The sequence below is a fragment of the Trichosurus vulpecula genome, chromosome 2, assembly GCF_011100635.1.
Source record: "Trichosurus vulpecula isolate mTriVul1 chromosome 2, mTriVul1.pri, whole genome shotgun sequence".
Classification (NCBI taxonomy): Eukaryota; Metazoa; Chordata; class Mammalia; order Diprotodontia; family Phalangeridae; genus Trichosurus; species Trichosurus vulpecula.
The window spans coordinates 102,867,022-102,883,391 of NC_050574.1; the positions used below are offsets into that span (position 1 = coordinate 102,867,022).

A 16,370-nucleotide genomic window follows, 5' to 3' on the forward strand; every position below is an offset into this window, starting at 1 on the left:
GTTCTGTTTTGTTTACTGAAAGCTCCATTTTTTTCTTCTTTTAGTGATTTGTCAGACTCCCTGGTCATCTTCCAGCTCTATGAAAAGATTAAAGTACCTGTTGACTGGAACCGAGTGAACAAGCCACCATACCCTAAGCTGGGGGGTAACATGAAGAAGGTAGGAAAATACCATTGCCAGATTCTGGTAGGGTTGTGAAGGAATAACCTTGCCAAGCACAGTATGAATACTTTATCAGGAGGTCAAGCTCAAATAAGTAACATTTACACAAAGACACAGAGATCAGAAACTAGGGCAGTTTTTTCCTTAAAGTAACCCTGTTATTTTAAATAATGACCTCTTTACAATTAGATGTTGGTTTGCCAAAAACACCGAATATGAAAATTCTGATTGAGCTTATTAGAGCATGCAATGCCATATTCCTACAGTTTCTATTTCATCCAGGTCTTCACTAACATTTTCCAAAGGGACTCTTTCTTTGTGTCAGTGCTTTACTTGGCTGGGTAATGGATCTGGTGTTAACACCGTGGTAAGAAGAGCTACAGATTGTTGCCATGATCACATCTTGTCTCTAAAGTTCTGTAATTTCTAGTGTACAGCCTCAGGTTAGGTTTGGCAGCCTGCAATGGGTCTGGAAGATGAAGAATTCAAACTGTCCATGTGAATTGCCACAAACTCAGCCATTCAAGGGATCTGTTGAACAGTTAATCAAGGCTGACTCTATATTGAGTAGTAGAAGGCAATAATAATTAATGCCATGATGAATTTACTGTGGTTTTGCAGTTCAATTACACTATGAATGTATGTGAAAGATCCTTGACATGAGTTATATTCCAAACACTTGTTACCACTCCACCGTAGAATCAGTCATAGAGGAACAAATCAAGACTGCTTATCATACTCATTTATTAGTCTAAGAAATACAAAAGCAACCTTGAAAATAATAATTTTCTGTTAGAGACAGCTAGGGGGTGCAGTAGATAAGGCACCAGCCCTGGAGTTAGGAGGACCTGAGTTCAAATTCGGCCTCAGACACCAACTGTGTGATCCTACACAAGTCATTTAACCCCAGTTGCCTCCAAAAAATTTTTTTCTGGACACAAATTATTCATCATGGCTAATAATAGAAAGGAGCGACTGGGCACAGTGGATAAATAATCTGCCTTAGAGTCAGGAACATTTAGATTCAAATCCTGTCTCTGACCCATACCACCCATGTGACCATGGGCAAGTCACTTAACCTTTTAATGCCTCAGGCAATATTCTAAGTTCATTGATTAGAAATAAATGACCATCTTCATCGATGAAAGGAGTTTCTATACTTGGAGTTCCTCACACCTGTGAAATCACAGGTTCAGATTAGAGAAAAATCGTAGAAAATGTTGATCCTAGCTTGCTTCTTTACCTTTGTTCTGTCTGGCAGGGAGGGTTTAGAGGAATTAAAAATAAAGGCTAGCTCCTTGAAAAAAAAAAAGCACTGTTTTATACCCATCTGACTAAATCATTTTCCTGCTTGATCATTAACAGCTTGAGAACTGTAACTATGCTGTGGAACTGGGGAAGAATCAAGCCAAGTTTTCTCTCGTTGGCATTGCTGGACAGGATCTCAATGAAGGAAATCGCACGTTGACACTTGCCTTAATTTGGCAGTTAATGAGAAGGTATTAGTTATTGGATAAGTTGATTACCCTGATAATAGATGGATGTCACCATTTTTTTAGAGCTTAGTAACTTCGGCAACCCAAGCACAGGATTTAGCCTAACTGGTAGGCCAAACAAAAGGAGACAACTTTCAGTAATGGAAGACATCACTAGATGTCTTTGGGAGCTGAATCTAAACTCGTATAGGATTTTAGATCTAGAGTTGGAAGAGACCTCTGAAGCCATTGAATTCAGTCCTATCATTTATGTAGCCTAGAGACTTGGGGTAACATTAATTGTACTGGACTGAGATATAAGTAGGCATAGAGAATTAAAAAAGCATTTTTATTCTTGAGTAAACTCTTTCGAGGGTGTGGACTCAATGGCATATAGATTATAAGCCATGAAATTTCTGAGTAAACCTTGTTTTTGTAACAGGATGTAGAAGAGATTCTTGTCTTTGTTCAGTCATGTCTGACTCTTTGTGACCCTTTAAGGTTTTCTCAGCAAAGATACTGGAGTGGTTTTGCCATTTCCTTCTCATTTTATAGATGAGGAAACTGAGGCAAACAGGGTTAAGGGATATGCCTAGGGTCTGACTTGCTAGTGTCTGAGGCCATATTTGAACTCAAGAAGATGTGTCTTCCTGACTTCAGCCCAGGTCCTCCATCCATTGTGCCACCTAGCTGCCTCAGAGATTCTAAGCATTTTCCTTTTGAACCTTTCTTTTACTTGAGAGAATGTTTTAGTGTTGATTTTTCTTCTCCTCTGGGGTTAGACTGGTAAATTACATTACTTTGGTACTCTAATCTTTTAGCCTTTAGTTGTTTTTTGCTCTTGTCACTGACTACATTTTGGATTTATTGCTTACATGTAAAATAAATATCTTTGGCTAGAATACTGAAGTCTTTCTTTTTATTCTTCTGCTTTCTTCTGCCTCCCTCCTCTCCTTTTCTTTCCCCAGAGAGATGATGGGGAGCTTTGAAATTTGCACTCTATGACATAATAACAATGAAGCTTTTAATTAAAATTATCTTACAAAGCAATAATACTCCATTGTGATTTTGTTATCTCAGACATGACAGTATTCCTCTGAGCCAGAAAGAATATAATTAGATTTCTCTCTATAGTAATGCCACTTGTGAATATCAAATGAAAAATGCAGGTGAAGGGATTTTTTATACTCTTGGGCCATCCATAATGTAGTTAGTTGGTATTATTATTGTGATAGAGTTAAAAAAAGAACTATCATTACCACTTCTACTTTTTAACATAATGAATTCTTACGTGATAACACACTATCTTCAAAAAGCGTTCTTCTTTTTTGGGGAACAGGTACACACTGAGTATTCTTGAAGATATTGGCGGAGGACAGAAAGTCTATGACGAAATTATTGTTAACTGGGTGAATGAAACATTGAAAGAAGCTGAAAAGAGCTCATCTATCAGTAGTTTCAAGGTAAAAGTCTCAGTCCCACATTGCTTGTTAGAGGCCTATCCTTCTTCCCAGCGTTGAGGTTTACTGGTCTCTTGCTATATTGTAAAGTGCCCTTATATGCTTGTTAAATATTGAAACCTTCTCTCATTGACTTTGAAAGAGGCCAATGCCAGAATGACCCATCGTTATTGTGACATTTATAATATATAGTGGATATTGACAGATTTCTCTACTAAGACATTTTTGGGAATGATGCTGCTTATTTTCACACGCTATCATATTTGCCAATACCTTTTTAACAGAACCCTTGATACTGTGACAGTTTTAAAATGAGTAGGAATTGTTGTTGTTATCCAGTCATGTCTTCCTCTTTGGGACCCCATTTGTGGTTTTCTTGGCAAAGATACTAGAATGGTTTGCCATTCCCTTCTCCGGCTCATTTTACAAATGAGGAAAGTGAGGCAAACAGGATTAATTGATTTGCCCATACTAAGTATCTGAGGCCAGAATTGAACTCAGGAAGATGAGTCTTCCTGATTCTAGGCTAGGCGCGGTATCCACTGAGCCACCTAGAGTAGGAGTGCCTGATGAGTATTTTAACACTTTTCTACTACTCCTACTATTCCCTACTATTCCGCTATCCTACTATTTAATACTATTCCTACTACAATCCACTGAGCCACCTAGAGTAGGAGTACCTGATGGGTATTTTAACACTTTCCCTACTATTCTACTATTTCCTACTATTCTGAGTTTTCTAATACCAAAAGATCCCCACATCAGTGGACTTACATAGATTTACTTATGGACTTACATCTGCCAAGCCTGTTTTTATTAGTGGGCATTACATTTTATTAAATTTCCTGCCTTTTGTTTTACAAATTAGTTCTCAAGTAGCCTATGTACTAGGGCAGCTCGGTGTCTCAGTCATGGAATCAGGAAGACACATTCATCTTCCTGAATTCAAATATGACACTTACTAGCAGTGGTGACCCTGAGCAAGTCATTTAACCCTGTCTGCCTCAGTTCCTCATATGTAAAATGAGCTGGAAAAGGAAATGGCAAACCACTTCAGTATCTTCACCAAGAACAGCGCCCCCAAAAGGGGTCTCAGAATCAGATATAACTGAAATGACTGAACAACAACAAAAGCCTATGCATTATATATATATATTTATATATGTATATATATATTATATATTTATAATGTGGTACACAAACTTATACTATATTGACTCCATTTTTCTAGCTTACAAATCAGTCCAGAATAAAGAGTTCTTTCAGAGATATTGTCCTAGAACTGTGCCACAATATATCACCACGTTAATTTTCTTTCTTCTTTAAACAAGGCCAAATGAACATTTTCTCCACATGTTAGAGAAGTAAGAAGCATTGTGGTAAAATAGGAAAACCACTGTATTTGGAGCCAAAGGACCTGGGCTCAGGTTCCAGCTTGACTGCTTTCTATGTGTGTGATTTTTGGCAAATCACTTACTTTCTCTGGGACTTTCTTCATCTGTGAAAGGAGGGACTTGGATGTGGTAATCTCTAAGTCCCTTTTGACATACTGCTGTTGCAAGAGGGCTGAATTTAGAGTTTGAATCCTGACTCTGCCACTCACTACTTGTGTGACCTTGGGCAAGTCACTTATATCGCTTGAGATCTAAGTTTCTTTATCTGTAAAATGGGGGAGAAGGCAGGAAAGACTAAATCAGCTAGACTAGATTGCATGATGGTACAGTAGGTAACAGCTCTGGATGTGGAGTCAGGCAGACCTGAGTTCAAATCCTACCTCAGACATTTGTTAGCTGTGTGACCCTAGGCAAAACACATAAGCTCACTTAGCTTCCGTTTCCATATCTATAAAACCGGGATGATAATAGCACCTGACTCCCAAGGTTGTAGATTAAATGAGATAACGTATTAGAGTACTTTGCAAGCCTTAGAATCCTATATAAACACCTGCTAGTATTGTTGCTATCTTTATCATTAGATCACATCAAGAACCTTTGTAGCTCTAAATCTTTGATCCTTAGTTTTGTTTGAAGGAAATATTCCTGCTTCAGGCTATCCTGTGCTCCTGGAAGAGCTCTATGAAGTCCCACGCCCAGGGTGCCCCTCCCATGACAAGAGTCCTTTCTTTTACCTTTTCTCCTTATTTCAAGCCCACCCCCTGAAGAGAGGCCAGAGCCCTGGTTAATGACAGGGGTGATGGCAGAAAGTAGGGGGGCAGGTGCTTCCCCAGTTTTAGATTGTACTATGGCCCTTGACATGGCTCTGAGTGAAGAGGGACAGACGGCTCTGTTCAGGAAGGATTTCCTCCCTGGCACCTCCTTAACAGCAGAGGTTGCAGGAGCATCTCCTACAGCGGAAGAGAATTAGAAGGATGGCCCATATACTAGGAGAGTGCTGCTAGCCGTCTGAAGGGAGGAGAGTATAGCTACACTCTTAGAGTTTAGAGCACAGGGGTCCCTAATTAATTAGAGTAGTTGCTGTTCAGTCATTTCAATCCTATCTGATTCTTCATGACCCCATTTGGGGCTTTCTTGGCAGAGATACTAGAGTGGTTTGCCATTTCCTTTGCTAGCTCATTTTATAGACCAAGAAACTGAGGAAAGCAGGGTTAAGTGATTTGCCTAAGGTCATGTTAGGTATAAGCTGTTGAGGCTGGATGTGAACTCAAGTCTTACAGATTCCAGGCCTGGTGCCACCTGGTTTGCCCAGTTATAGGAACTTCCTACTTTAACTTCAAGACATATAGATCAGGAGCTGATAGGGAAGATGACTGTCTTTAGAAAGTGTGAGCCAGTTGTTAACTATCACCTCCTCCCCGCCCCCCCCCCAAGACCTGATGAATATTCTACTGGGGAGGAGAATACAACTATCAGTGTTCCCAAGGGCAGTGGGGAACCACTGCAGGCTCACCCCTTCTTTGAAGATAAGCACTTTGCTCCTCTCCCTATCCTCAACTAGTATTCTCTGCTACAGTATCCCAAGATACTGGGAAGAAAAAATCATTCGTTGCCAGTAGAAGGCCAAGGGCTCCTGCTTTGGCAAACTGAAATTGTTCTAGATCCACTGGGCATTCACTGTGTGGAGCACCGTCCTCAGTGTTTACTAATGGACAAGGGTAGCAAGAGGGAGATTCAAGTTATTTTTTTTTCCCTTACCCCCAAGTCTTCTGTAAACATGAAAGCACAGTCAGGAAAGAGGGACATTCTGTACAAAACTAAGATGTCATTTTGGTCTCAAATTTCCTTACAAAATGAGTGAATTCTCTTTACTATGTACTCCCAGTCAACTTTTTATTATGCAATTTGTAGAGGTCATTGTGATATGATGTGAATCACCAGCTGATTTGGGGGTCAAAAGCCTGGAGTTCCAATTCTGACTGTGCTACTTGCTAGCTGTGTAACCATAGGCTAGTCACACTAGCCCCAATTTCCTCATCAACAGAAATAAATATAATTATAACAGTACCTAACTCATAGGACTCTCCTACAGGTCGTAATTTATGTAAATAATATAAGTATCCAAACTAATTTAAAATACTCGTGGATTATAATTGTTTTATGACTAAATTTAGGGAGTGCACGTATTTTTATGCCCGTTTTTCACTTAGGGGAGTTGAGGCTCAGAAAGGTTAAATAATCTTTGTAAGGTCACATAACTCGTGTATGGTTGAGTCAAGTCTCAAATCTGGGACTTCTGATTGAAAATAGCATTTTCCCCACTGTCGCTGATTCACTACCCAACCATCTTCTGATATTATTAGTCAGTCTCCTGCTCCCTCTTGTGGCTGTCTTTATGCTGCTGGTTAGCTTCTCTAATACATCAAACCTAGGAATTAAGGTAAAATAATTTGCCATTTAGCTTCTTCTTAGAGACTCCAATAAATTTTTTCTTAGTATTTTATTTTTTATTTCCCCCAGTTACATGAAAAAACAATTTTCAACATTTGTTTTTAAAACTTTGAGTTCCAAATTCTTTCCCTCCCTCCCCCACCCCATTGAGAAGGTAAGCAATTCCATGTAGGTTATACATGTGTAGTCGTAAAATATATCCATAATAGTGAAAGAAAATATAGACAAAAAAACTCAAGAAAAATAAAGAAAGGTTTAAAAAATAAGCTTCAGTCTGTATTCAAACACCATCAGTTCTGTCTCTGGGGATCGGATAGCATTTTCCATCATAAGTCCTTCAGAGTTGTCTTGGATCATATTGCTGAGAATAGCTAAGTCACTCACAGCTGATCATCTCACAATGTTGCTGTTACTTTGTGCACAGTACATTTCACTTTCCATCAGCTCACACAAGTCTTTCTTGGTTTTTCTAAAAGCATCCTGCTCATCATTTCTTATAGTACAATAATATTTTACCATAATCACATACCACAACTTAGTGTTCAGCCATTCCCCAATTGATGGACATCCCCTCAATTTCTAATTCTTTGTCCCCAGGAAAAAAGCTGCTATAAACAGTTTTGTACATATAGGTCCTTTTCCCTTTTGGTTTTTTATCTCTTTGTGGATACAGACCTAGTAGTGGTATTGCATAATTTTATAGGCCTTTGGGTATAGTTCCAAATTGCTCTACAGAATGGTTGAATGGTTGAATCAGTTCACAACTCCACCAGCAGTGCATTAATGTCTCATTTTTCTCACATCCCCTCCAACATTTGTTATTTTCCTTTTCTTTCCTATTAGCTAATTTAATAGATCTGAAGTAGTACCTTATAATTGTTTTAATTTGCATTTCTCCAATTAATAGTAACAGTATTTTTTCAAATGGCTATAGATAGTTCTGGTTACTTCATCTGAAAACTGATCATGTCTTTTCATCATTTATCAGTTGAGGAATGGCTTTTATTTTTATAAATTTGATTCTATTCTCTATATGTTTGAGAAATGAGACCTCGATTAGCAAAACTTGACTCAAAATTTTTTTCATAGTTACTGCTAGCTGTATTTCCCTCCATCCTAATCCCTCCTCCCTGTTTATTCTGTTCTCTCTCCTTTCACCCTGTTCCTACTCAAAAATGTTTTGCTTCTGACTACCCCATCCCCCAATCTGCCCTGCCTTCCATCACCCCCCACCCCTCTCTCATCCCCTTCTCTTCCTACTTCCTTGTAGGGTAAGATAGATTTCTATACCCAGTTGAGTGTATATATTATTCCCTCTTTGAGAACCAATTCTGATGAGAGTAAGGTTCACTCTCACCTGCCCCCTCTTCTTCTCTTCTGTAAAAACTTTTTCTTACTTCTTCTATGTGAGATAATTTCCCCTATTCTACCTCTCCCTTTGAAACTCCAATAAATTAAAAGTTTACTATGATAGAAGGCTAAAGTTAATGGTTAAAGTGAAAATAAGAGGATTGATTCGATTTTAGGTATTAGAGTTTTCCCCTTCCCAGGGATTTGTGGATCAACTGTGACATTAAGGGGGGAAGAAAAAATATATATATATATATGTACATATTTATATATGTACATATATATATGTATATATAAGCACTTACACACTGCCACCATATTGATATGACTAAAGCTTCGTTTTCATTATAGTTCTTGCCTGTAATGGCTGCTCCTGCCTAACTTTCAGGGTCCTCAATAATCTGATTCTTTCCCTATTCCCTAACCTTATCTCTTGCTCGTGGTTTTCTCTCACATCCACCTTTCAAAGATCCTTCACTGTCCTGTGAACATGCTGTATTCATTCTCAAAGGCTTCCAGGCCTTTGATCTTACTTTTCTCCCAAGCCTAGCCTGCCTCCAGCTTCCTTCTGCCCATCCAAATCCTAGAAAGACCAGCTCAAGACCAAACTCCTCCATAAAGGCTCTTCTCTGTCACTTCCAGTTCTCCTGATATAGCTCTTATCTGAAATCCAGATCACTTGCAGTCTGTGCCATATTTTAGCACTTACTGTTTTTTTTAAAAATTATTGCATTGTCTTAGTTATTTCTTCTTATGTAGGCTGAAAGCAAGAACTCTCTTAATCTTTCTCTCCCAAAACAGTACTCAGTAAAAACTTAGTGACTGATAGGTTTATTCATTATTCATGTAGATTTCATAAAATCACAGGGGTTTTTCTTAGAGTGTAGTGTGTTCTATTTCTTTTTCCTGATGCCAGCTGCATTTTATCGTTAAGGGGAAGTGAATGATATCTTGCTATGTGTTTACAAACTACAGACTTATGAGAGTTAGAAGGAGCACCAAACTTGGAATCTACAGACCTAGGTTTGACTCTCAGCTCAGATACTCTGTAGCCATGTCACTATGGACAAATCACTTGGTCTCTCGGAGTGTCAGTTTCCTTCTATGTAATATGGCAATAATTGTCCTCATACTTATCTGGTAGTGCTGTTTGGAGGAAGAAAAAAAACTTTGTAAAAATTAAAGCACTTTAAAAATGTGAGTTCTTGTTGTTACCAGAAAATATTATTAATTTTTTGTTAACAATAATAATAATGATTATATATATATACGTTTGAACTTCCTGAAGCCTCTTCCCCTCATTCTTGAGATCACAATTATTCTGAAGTAGCTCATTTTAAGAAGGAATAAAATTCTGCTGAGACCTCAAACTAAGCTTTTATATGATCACAAAAATATAACTAGAAAAAATGACCCACTCTTCTTGTGATCAGTGGAAATTCCATTAAAATATAGTAAGGATGATGACAGATAGATATAGATATTTATATGGATAGATTGTGTATATATATATATATATGTATGTATGTATGTATGTATGTATATATGTGTATACACACACACACTTATCTAAGTATATAATTTTTCCTCTCTCTCTATAGGATCCTAAGATCAGCACAAGTATGCCTGTTCTGGATCTCATCGATGCCATTCAGCCAGGATCCATTAAGTATGATCTTTTGAAAACAGAGAACCTAGATGATGAAGAAAAGCTCAACAATGCCAAGTACGTTAACAAAACTTTTGGGGGAGGGGCGTGGGATGGGGAGAGGAAGAGAATAAACATTTATGTAACACCTACTATGTGCCAGGCACTGTGCTTTACAAATATTATCTCATCTGATCCTCACAACAACCCTGTGAGGTAAGTGCTGCTGTTAGCCCCATTTTACATCTGGGGGAACTGAGGCAGATTTGCCTAGGATCACACAGGTAGTCTGAGGCTGGATTTGAACTGACATCTATCCTGACTCCAGGCCCAGGGCTCTATCCACTGTACTACCTAGCTGCCTTCCTTGGTATAGGAAACTCATTTTGCCAATGCAGATTAGCCCTGCTTTTCCAACTAGAGCCTTAGAAAGTTAATCTTGGGCTGTGAGAGGTGAAGAGACTTTATTCAAATCACAGAGCCATTTGGTTATCAGAGGTGGGACTTGATCCTAGGTCTTCCTCATTCCAGGACCAGCTGTCTGTTCATTAGGCCACACTGCCTAGCACATGTGACAAGATCTTACAATTTTTCTCAAGGGCAGACAACCCGGATTTCCATGGGGAATAAGGGGCGTGTTAAACAAGTCTGATGCCATTTTCTTTGTGTAGTTGCAGTAGCATCATCACTGACATTGTTTTAAGTGTTATTTTTATCATTGTTTGAGGTTCAACACCTGCTGATGTTCAAGTCAGAAGTCAAGCCCAAATTTTCCAGTAGTTGACAATTTAGCAGTTTTTTTATCTGTGATTTCATCTATGTGGGGAGCTTCCAAGTGAGGAAATTCTTTCTGAAAATGAAGATCATCAGCTGTTTCTCAGTTTGTAGTCTTAGAGGTTTGGGGGCCCCCTGGGAGATCATGTGACTTGCCCACCATCCCACTGTTTCAGAAGTGGGACTTGAAATCAGGTGTTGCTGACACTGATGCCAGCCACCTATTCACTATATCACAATTCCTCTCAATTCAGCATATAAATTCATAAAAACTAGTTTCATAATTGTCAGCTTATAGCAATTCTCTTGAAAAAGTTCAAACAGTCAAACATTCTACTCACGAATGACCCACCCCATGGGAGCAGGCAGTGGGAAAACCCTTGTCTAAACTCCATCCCTGTGTCCCCTGGTGACTTCAATCTTTTATTTACAAATTCAGAACACTTGGAAAATGGGTGACTTAGAGAACTTAGAACTTAGATACCTGCTCTTATACAAGTTTGGGCATTTACAGTGCAGCGACATGAGCAAATACTTGAAAACATAATAATAACTTATCTATATTGCATTTAAAGTTTTACAAAGGATTTTCCTTGTGAGAATCCTTTGAGATCAATAGAACAAATATTTTACAGATAAGGAAAATGAGTGAGACTCAGATAAGCGTAAGACCTCTTCAGAGGATAATGAATAAACTAATCTGGCCCCAGAGTACTTTGTGCATTTAGGGGACTAGGCTGAAAAATACTTGTTTTTATCAGACCCGTTATGTTATTCATCCAAGGATTTCCAGGTGAGGGACTTTCTCTACTACTGCAGTTACAACTTGGGAAGACCAGGGTTTAAATCCTGCCTCAGGTCCACTGCTGCCTGACCCTGGGCTCATCATTTGACCTCTTGGTGGCCTGGGCAATTCCCTAAGATCATAATTTAGAAGTATCAAACTAGAGAGGCTTTAAATGTCAGACAAAGGAGTTTGAGATTTGATTTTTAGCAAATGTGAAGATACTGGAGGTTTTTTAGTAGGAGTGTTATATGAGGACAGCAACTTCTTCAACTGTCAAATGAAGGAGTTTTACTAAATAATCCATAAAGTTCCTTTCAGCTCTAAAAACTCCAGAAAACCCACTAAATTAATTTTAAAAATAATCTGACAGTCTTGTGTAAAATGAGTTGGAGGAAGAAGACACTGGAGACAACATGGTTGGTTAAGAGGCTGGTACAGTAGTCTTAGGTTAAAGCTTTATCTGTGGTGGCTGGAGGTAGAGATCAATGACTGGAAAGGTATATGGAAGGAAAAATCAAGATGTTGGTACTTTTTAGATATGGTGGTAGGAAGGTAAGGGAGATGGAGAAGACAAAGATGACAGGTTTGGGGCCTGAGTAGCTAAAAGAATAATAGTACTGGTAATACAAATAGGAAAGTCAGAATGGAGCATGGGAGATGAATTAAGTTTTTGTTGTGCTTTTTAAGATTTTGGCAACATAGCCATATGAAAATGTGAAGCAGATAGTTGAAAATTTGAGAACAGAACCTAGGAGAGAATGCAGGACTAGTGATATAGATTTGGAAATCAACCGAGAGGTCAACTGAAGGCAGGAAAATGGGTGCACTTTCCAAAGAACAGAATTTAGGTAAGAACAAACAATTCACATTTTATGTAGCATTTAAAGGTTGACTAAATGTCTTCCTTATAGCAACCTTATCAGGTACAATTTTTATCTCTATTTTGAAAATAAGAAAAACCAAGGCTATAAAAGGATGAGTGACTTGCCCATGGTCACCCAGACTAATAAGTGTTTGAGCCAGAACAGAACAACAAGCCCAGGACTGAACTTTGAGGAATATTTTCTCCATGGGAGGAATGAAAGGAGCTAGCAAAGGAGACAGAGAAGTGCAACCATAGGATTAGGAGGAAAACAATGAAAGGATAGCATTATGGGAGCCAAAGGAAAGCTTTTTTTTTCAAAACTCAAGAGCCTTAATAGCATCACATGTTACAGAAAGGTTATGTAAAATAAGTATCAGTATGAAGTCATTAGGTTTGGCAATTATGAGGTGACTAAACTTTGAAAGTGTGATTTCAGGTAAGGAGAAAGGAAGTGGTGAGGAAGTAGAGACAGAAGGTGTAGACTGACTACAATGGAGAGAAATTTTAGGTAGCTAGAAGACAGTTGAGGGAAAGTAACAGGTTTTTGTTTTGTTTTGTTTTTAAAGCTAAGGGGACCAAAAAGTATTTAAAATCCGAGGATAATAGGCCAGTGGAAAGAGAGAAATTGAAGATGTTTAAGAGAAGGAAAAATTGCTGGAATAAGATCTCAGAGGTTCAGGAAGGGGGCATGATCAAGGAAACAGAAGTGTTTCCTTCAATAGAAGATGACAGTATAGAAGGGAAAGAAGGAAGAATAGTTGTAGAGACATCTAGAAGTAGAGAATGGGGAAGATGATTGCTGCCTCCATATTTTCAGTAAGATTGGTGACATGGAGTCATTTCAATAGAGTTGGAGGGAGGAAGATAGGCATATGGTTTTAAGAAGAGTAAGAGAAGTTCTGGGATAACCACTGTGGAGACTGTGCTAGGGAATTAACAAAGATTGCCAAGTTAAAGCAAAGGTCTAGGTGGTATTAAAGAGCACACATTTGTATGTTCATGCAAATCTGTCACTTTCTTCAGAAATACTTTGTGAGAAATAATAGGAAGTTTTATAGCTTGCTTAAAGTTATATAGGAGGATTGAATTGGAGGCAGAATCTGAAACCTTCCTCCTCTTCTAGACTTGAGTATCATAATCTGGCCATTGGCCCAGATGTACCCAGATGGGAAATTCCATTCCAGAGTCCTTCAGTCAGCAACTCTGTGTGTTCAAAATGAGACAAAAATGTAATAATGTGACCTCCTCCCTATTTTGCCACCTAGATTTTTAATCCATCTTTCATTTTGTTTTTAGGTATGCCATTTCAATGGCCCGAAAAATCGGTGCAAGAGTATATGCTCTTCCAGAAGACCTGGTTGAGGTGAAACCTAAAATGGTTATGACAGTTTTTGCATGTCTCATGGGAAAGGGAATGAAGAAAGTATAAGGCCAAGTAGCGTTGGACTTGGAGGCTAAATCACACAATTTTGACTGCCTCAACACTGGATGCCCTTTTCAAGACCCAAGAAGCATGTGGACTGGCTAAGCCATTCCAGAGTTTTAAGAGATGTAACATTAAAACAAGGTTCTAAGCAGCATTTAGTCGTTCAGCCAAATAACCTAACCTGTGTTTAACAGAAATATGCTTCATTTCTTCGCAAAAGAAAGAAACAAACCCAAAACCTCATGCAAATAATTTATACCCTTGAATATATTTGCTTCCTTTGAAAATCCAGAAATTTTCTTTCCTAGCAGTCTTCCCCCACAACCTTCACTTTACTCATTAGCCCAATATAAAGGCCACAGTGTTATTCTCAGCATAGCCTTTCAAGTTCAGTTACACAGATTTTTTTAGACAACAAAGTGATGGAGGAAGAAGAGAAATCAGTCATTTTTGAGACTTTTAGTAGAAGTCTACCACTTGTCTATGCAAAGCTTTTGGTCTCTGTGAAGTTCTCTTGGTTTGATGTTCCTAGCTGGTGCCTCCTCTGTCTGACACCCCATTAATTCTCATTCCCTGGTCCTAACCTGCAGTCTCTTCTTTTCAGCAGCATTGGCCTGTGACTTTTCCCCTCCCTAGGCCATAGCCTTCCTATAGTTTGCTGCTGCTGAGCATCCTTACCATTAATTGCAGTCATCCCTTGAAGGGGGGGGGGGGTGCTCTCCTGCCTACCAGAGTTGAGCCTAAATTATTTGTCAGTGCTCTACCACCCCCAAGGCCCAGCCTTGCCCCATTCCCTAGCCTCCTGGGGATCCAAAGACCCAAGCTTTTGTTTTTTCAGCAAGTAAACAGCTATGTCTATTTATCCGTGTGGTATTCAAGTTCAAGATGAGACTGGACTTAAAAACCTAGACACAAAATCTAGGGTTCAGTTCTTTCCTTTGGCCAAGATTTGAATGTAGAGAGTTTGAAATGGAAACACCTCAGGCGGTATCATGGAGCTCTTTCCTTGCATATGTTCACTGAAGTTGTTTGACTCTCCATAATTATAAGCCATGTGCATTAACATTCAGATAGAATTGTGTGGTTGAGAAATGCCTCTGCTTTGAGCAGTATTGGGGGCAGCCATACTTTAGTGTGGTTTGCTCTCAGAATTCTAGTATTTCAATTGTTAAGTAGGCCCATGTCATTAACAGTTAACTTTCATGGAATGTTAGAGTCCTTATGCATCCCATGGGGATACGTGCCAATAAATTAGCCATCCTATCCATGTTAGATAACCAGTTAAATAGACATTTACATGATTATAAACAAAAGCCCCGTGGATTTGAGCAGCTACACTTAAGAAAATCCCAGGAAACAAACTTAAAGGCCCAAAAGCAGCACATCAGTCTTCACTAACACCAGGCCACTTCCTAATTGCTTTGAAAAGATCTGCTTACAGAGGTGTCTCATTTAGAGATATCACTTAATGGACCTTACCATTGTTTAAAGCAGTAAAAGTATTCATCCTTTATTGGTTCCCTAAGAGGTACCCCTTATGTTGACTCACCAATCAATGTTTCTATTGTATCTGTATGCACAGGTTTAAATTTTGCCTTAGTCTAATCTTTACTTATCCTACAGCCTTAGAAAACTTTCTCTTGCTAACTTCCTTCCATCAAGGAGGAATATAATTGCCTTAATGAAAAATAAAGATAATGCTAGAAATCTCTCCAAATAAAGCATTCTCTAAAATGCCTGTCTTCTGATGTTTTCTTTTGAAATTTTAGCAATAATGAACTGTTTGTGATAAGTGTGAAAGGATTAAGGTTAAAACTTAAGTTCTCAAAAACATGTCTACTCCAGTCCTCTCCATGAATGACATGGGAGGAGGTTGATGCCAAAGAATTAGGATACTCAGAACCATGCAGATAGGATCAGCTGATACAACCAGTAGAATAGGATAGAGGAAGCTAAATATAAAACAAAAAAACCCAAAAGAGAGAATGAAAGTTGATAGTACCCTCTGAGAATTCTGATTATCTAGGGATGTGAAGTAGAAGGAAGTATGTTCGATTTGTCCCTAGAGGGTATAACTAATAATAGCTAACATTTATCTAGCATTTACTGTGTGCAAGGTACCTGCTAAGTGCTTTATGATCATTATCTCATTTAGCCCTTACAACAACCCTATATTGTTGTTGTTCACTTGTTTCAGTTGGGTCCAACTCTTCCATGACTCCATTTGGGATTTTCTTGGCAAAGATATTGGAGTGGTTTGGCAACAATCATCATATATTTGAATAATTGTCATGTGGAAGATGGATCAGACTGTTTTTTCTGTTCAATATAATGTGAAAGCTCCCTAATAATTAGAGCTCTTCAAGAATGTAATCAACTTCCTCAGCTTTTCAGTAATGAGGTCTTCAAGCCAGGACTCGATGGTGACTCGTCAAACATGGTATGGAGGAGAGTCTTGCTTTATGTGGAAATTGGAATAGATGGCCTCTTGAGGGCTCTTTCAACTGATTTGACTGCCCTTTCCCCTAGAGTTAGGAACAAAGAAGAAATCCTTTGTTCTTCCAGTGCCTGGTACCCT

General features: G+C 38.7%; 1 protein-coding gene across 2 annotated transcripts in view; it reads left to right on the forward strand.

The window, feature by feature from the left end:
• LCP1 (lymphocyte cytosolic protein 1) overlaps window positions 1-15,526 on the forward strand; it is a 61,482-nt gene extending 45,956 nt beyond the window's left edge. For both annotated transcript variants that reach the window (XM_036744918.1, XM_036744919.1), the window contains exons 12-16: window positions 45-159; window positions 1,528-1,661; window positions 2,977-3,100; window positions 9,894-10,018; window positions 13,663-15,526. In XM_036744918.1, the coding sequence (XP_036600813.1) occupies window positions 45-159; window positions 1,528-1,661; window positions 2,977-3,100; window positions 9,894-10,018; window positions 13,663-13,795 (631 nt within the window). In that variant the 3' untranslated portion in view covers window positions 13,796-15,526. The remainder of the gene's footprint in view (window positions 1-44; window positions 160-1,527; window positions 1,662-2,976; window positions 3,101-9,893; window positions 10,019-13,662) is intronic.
• Window positions 15,527-16,370: the final 844 nt, after the last annotated feature.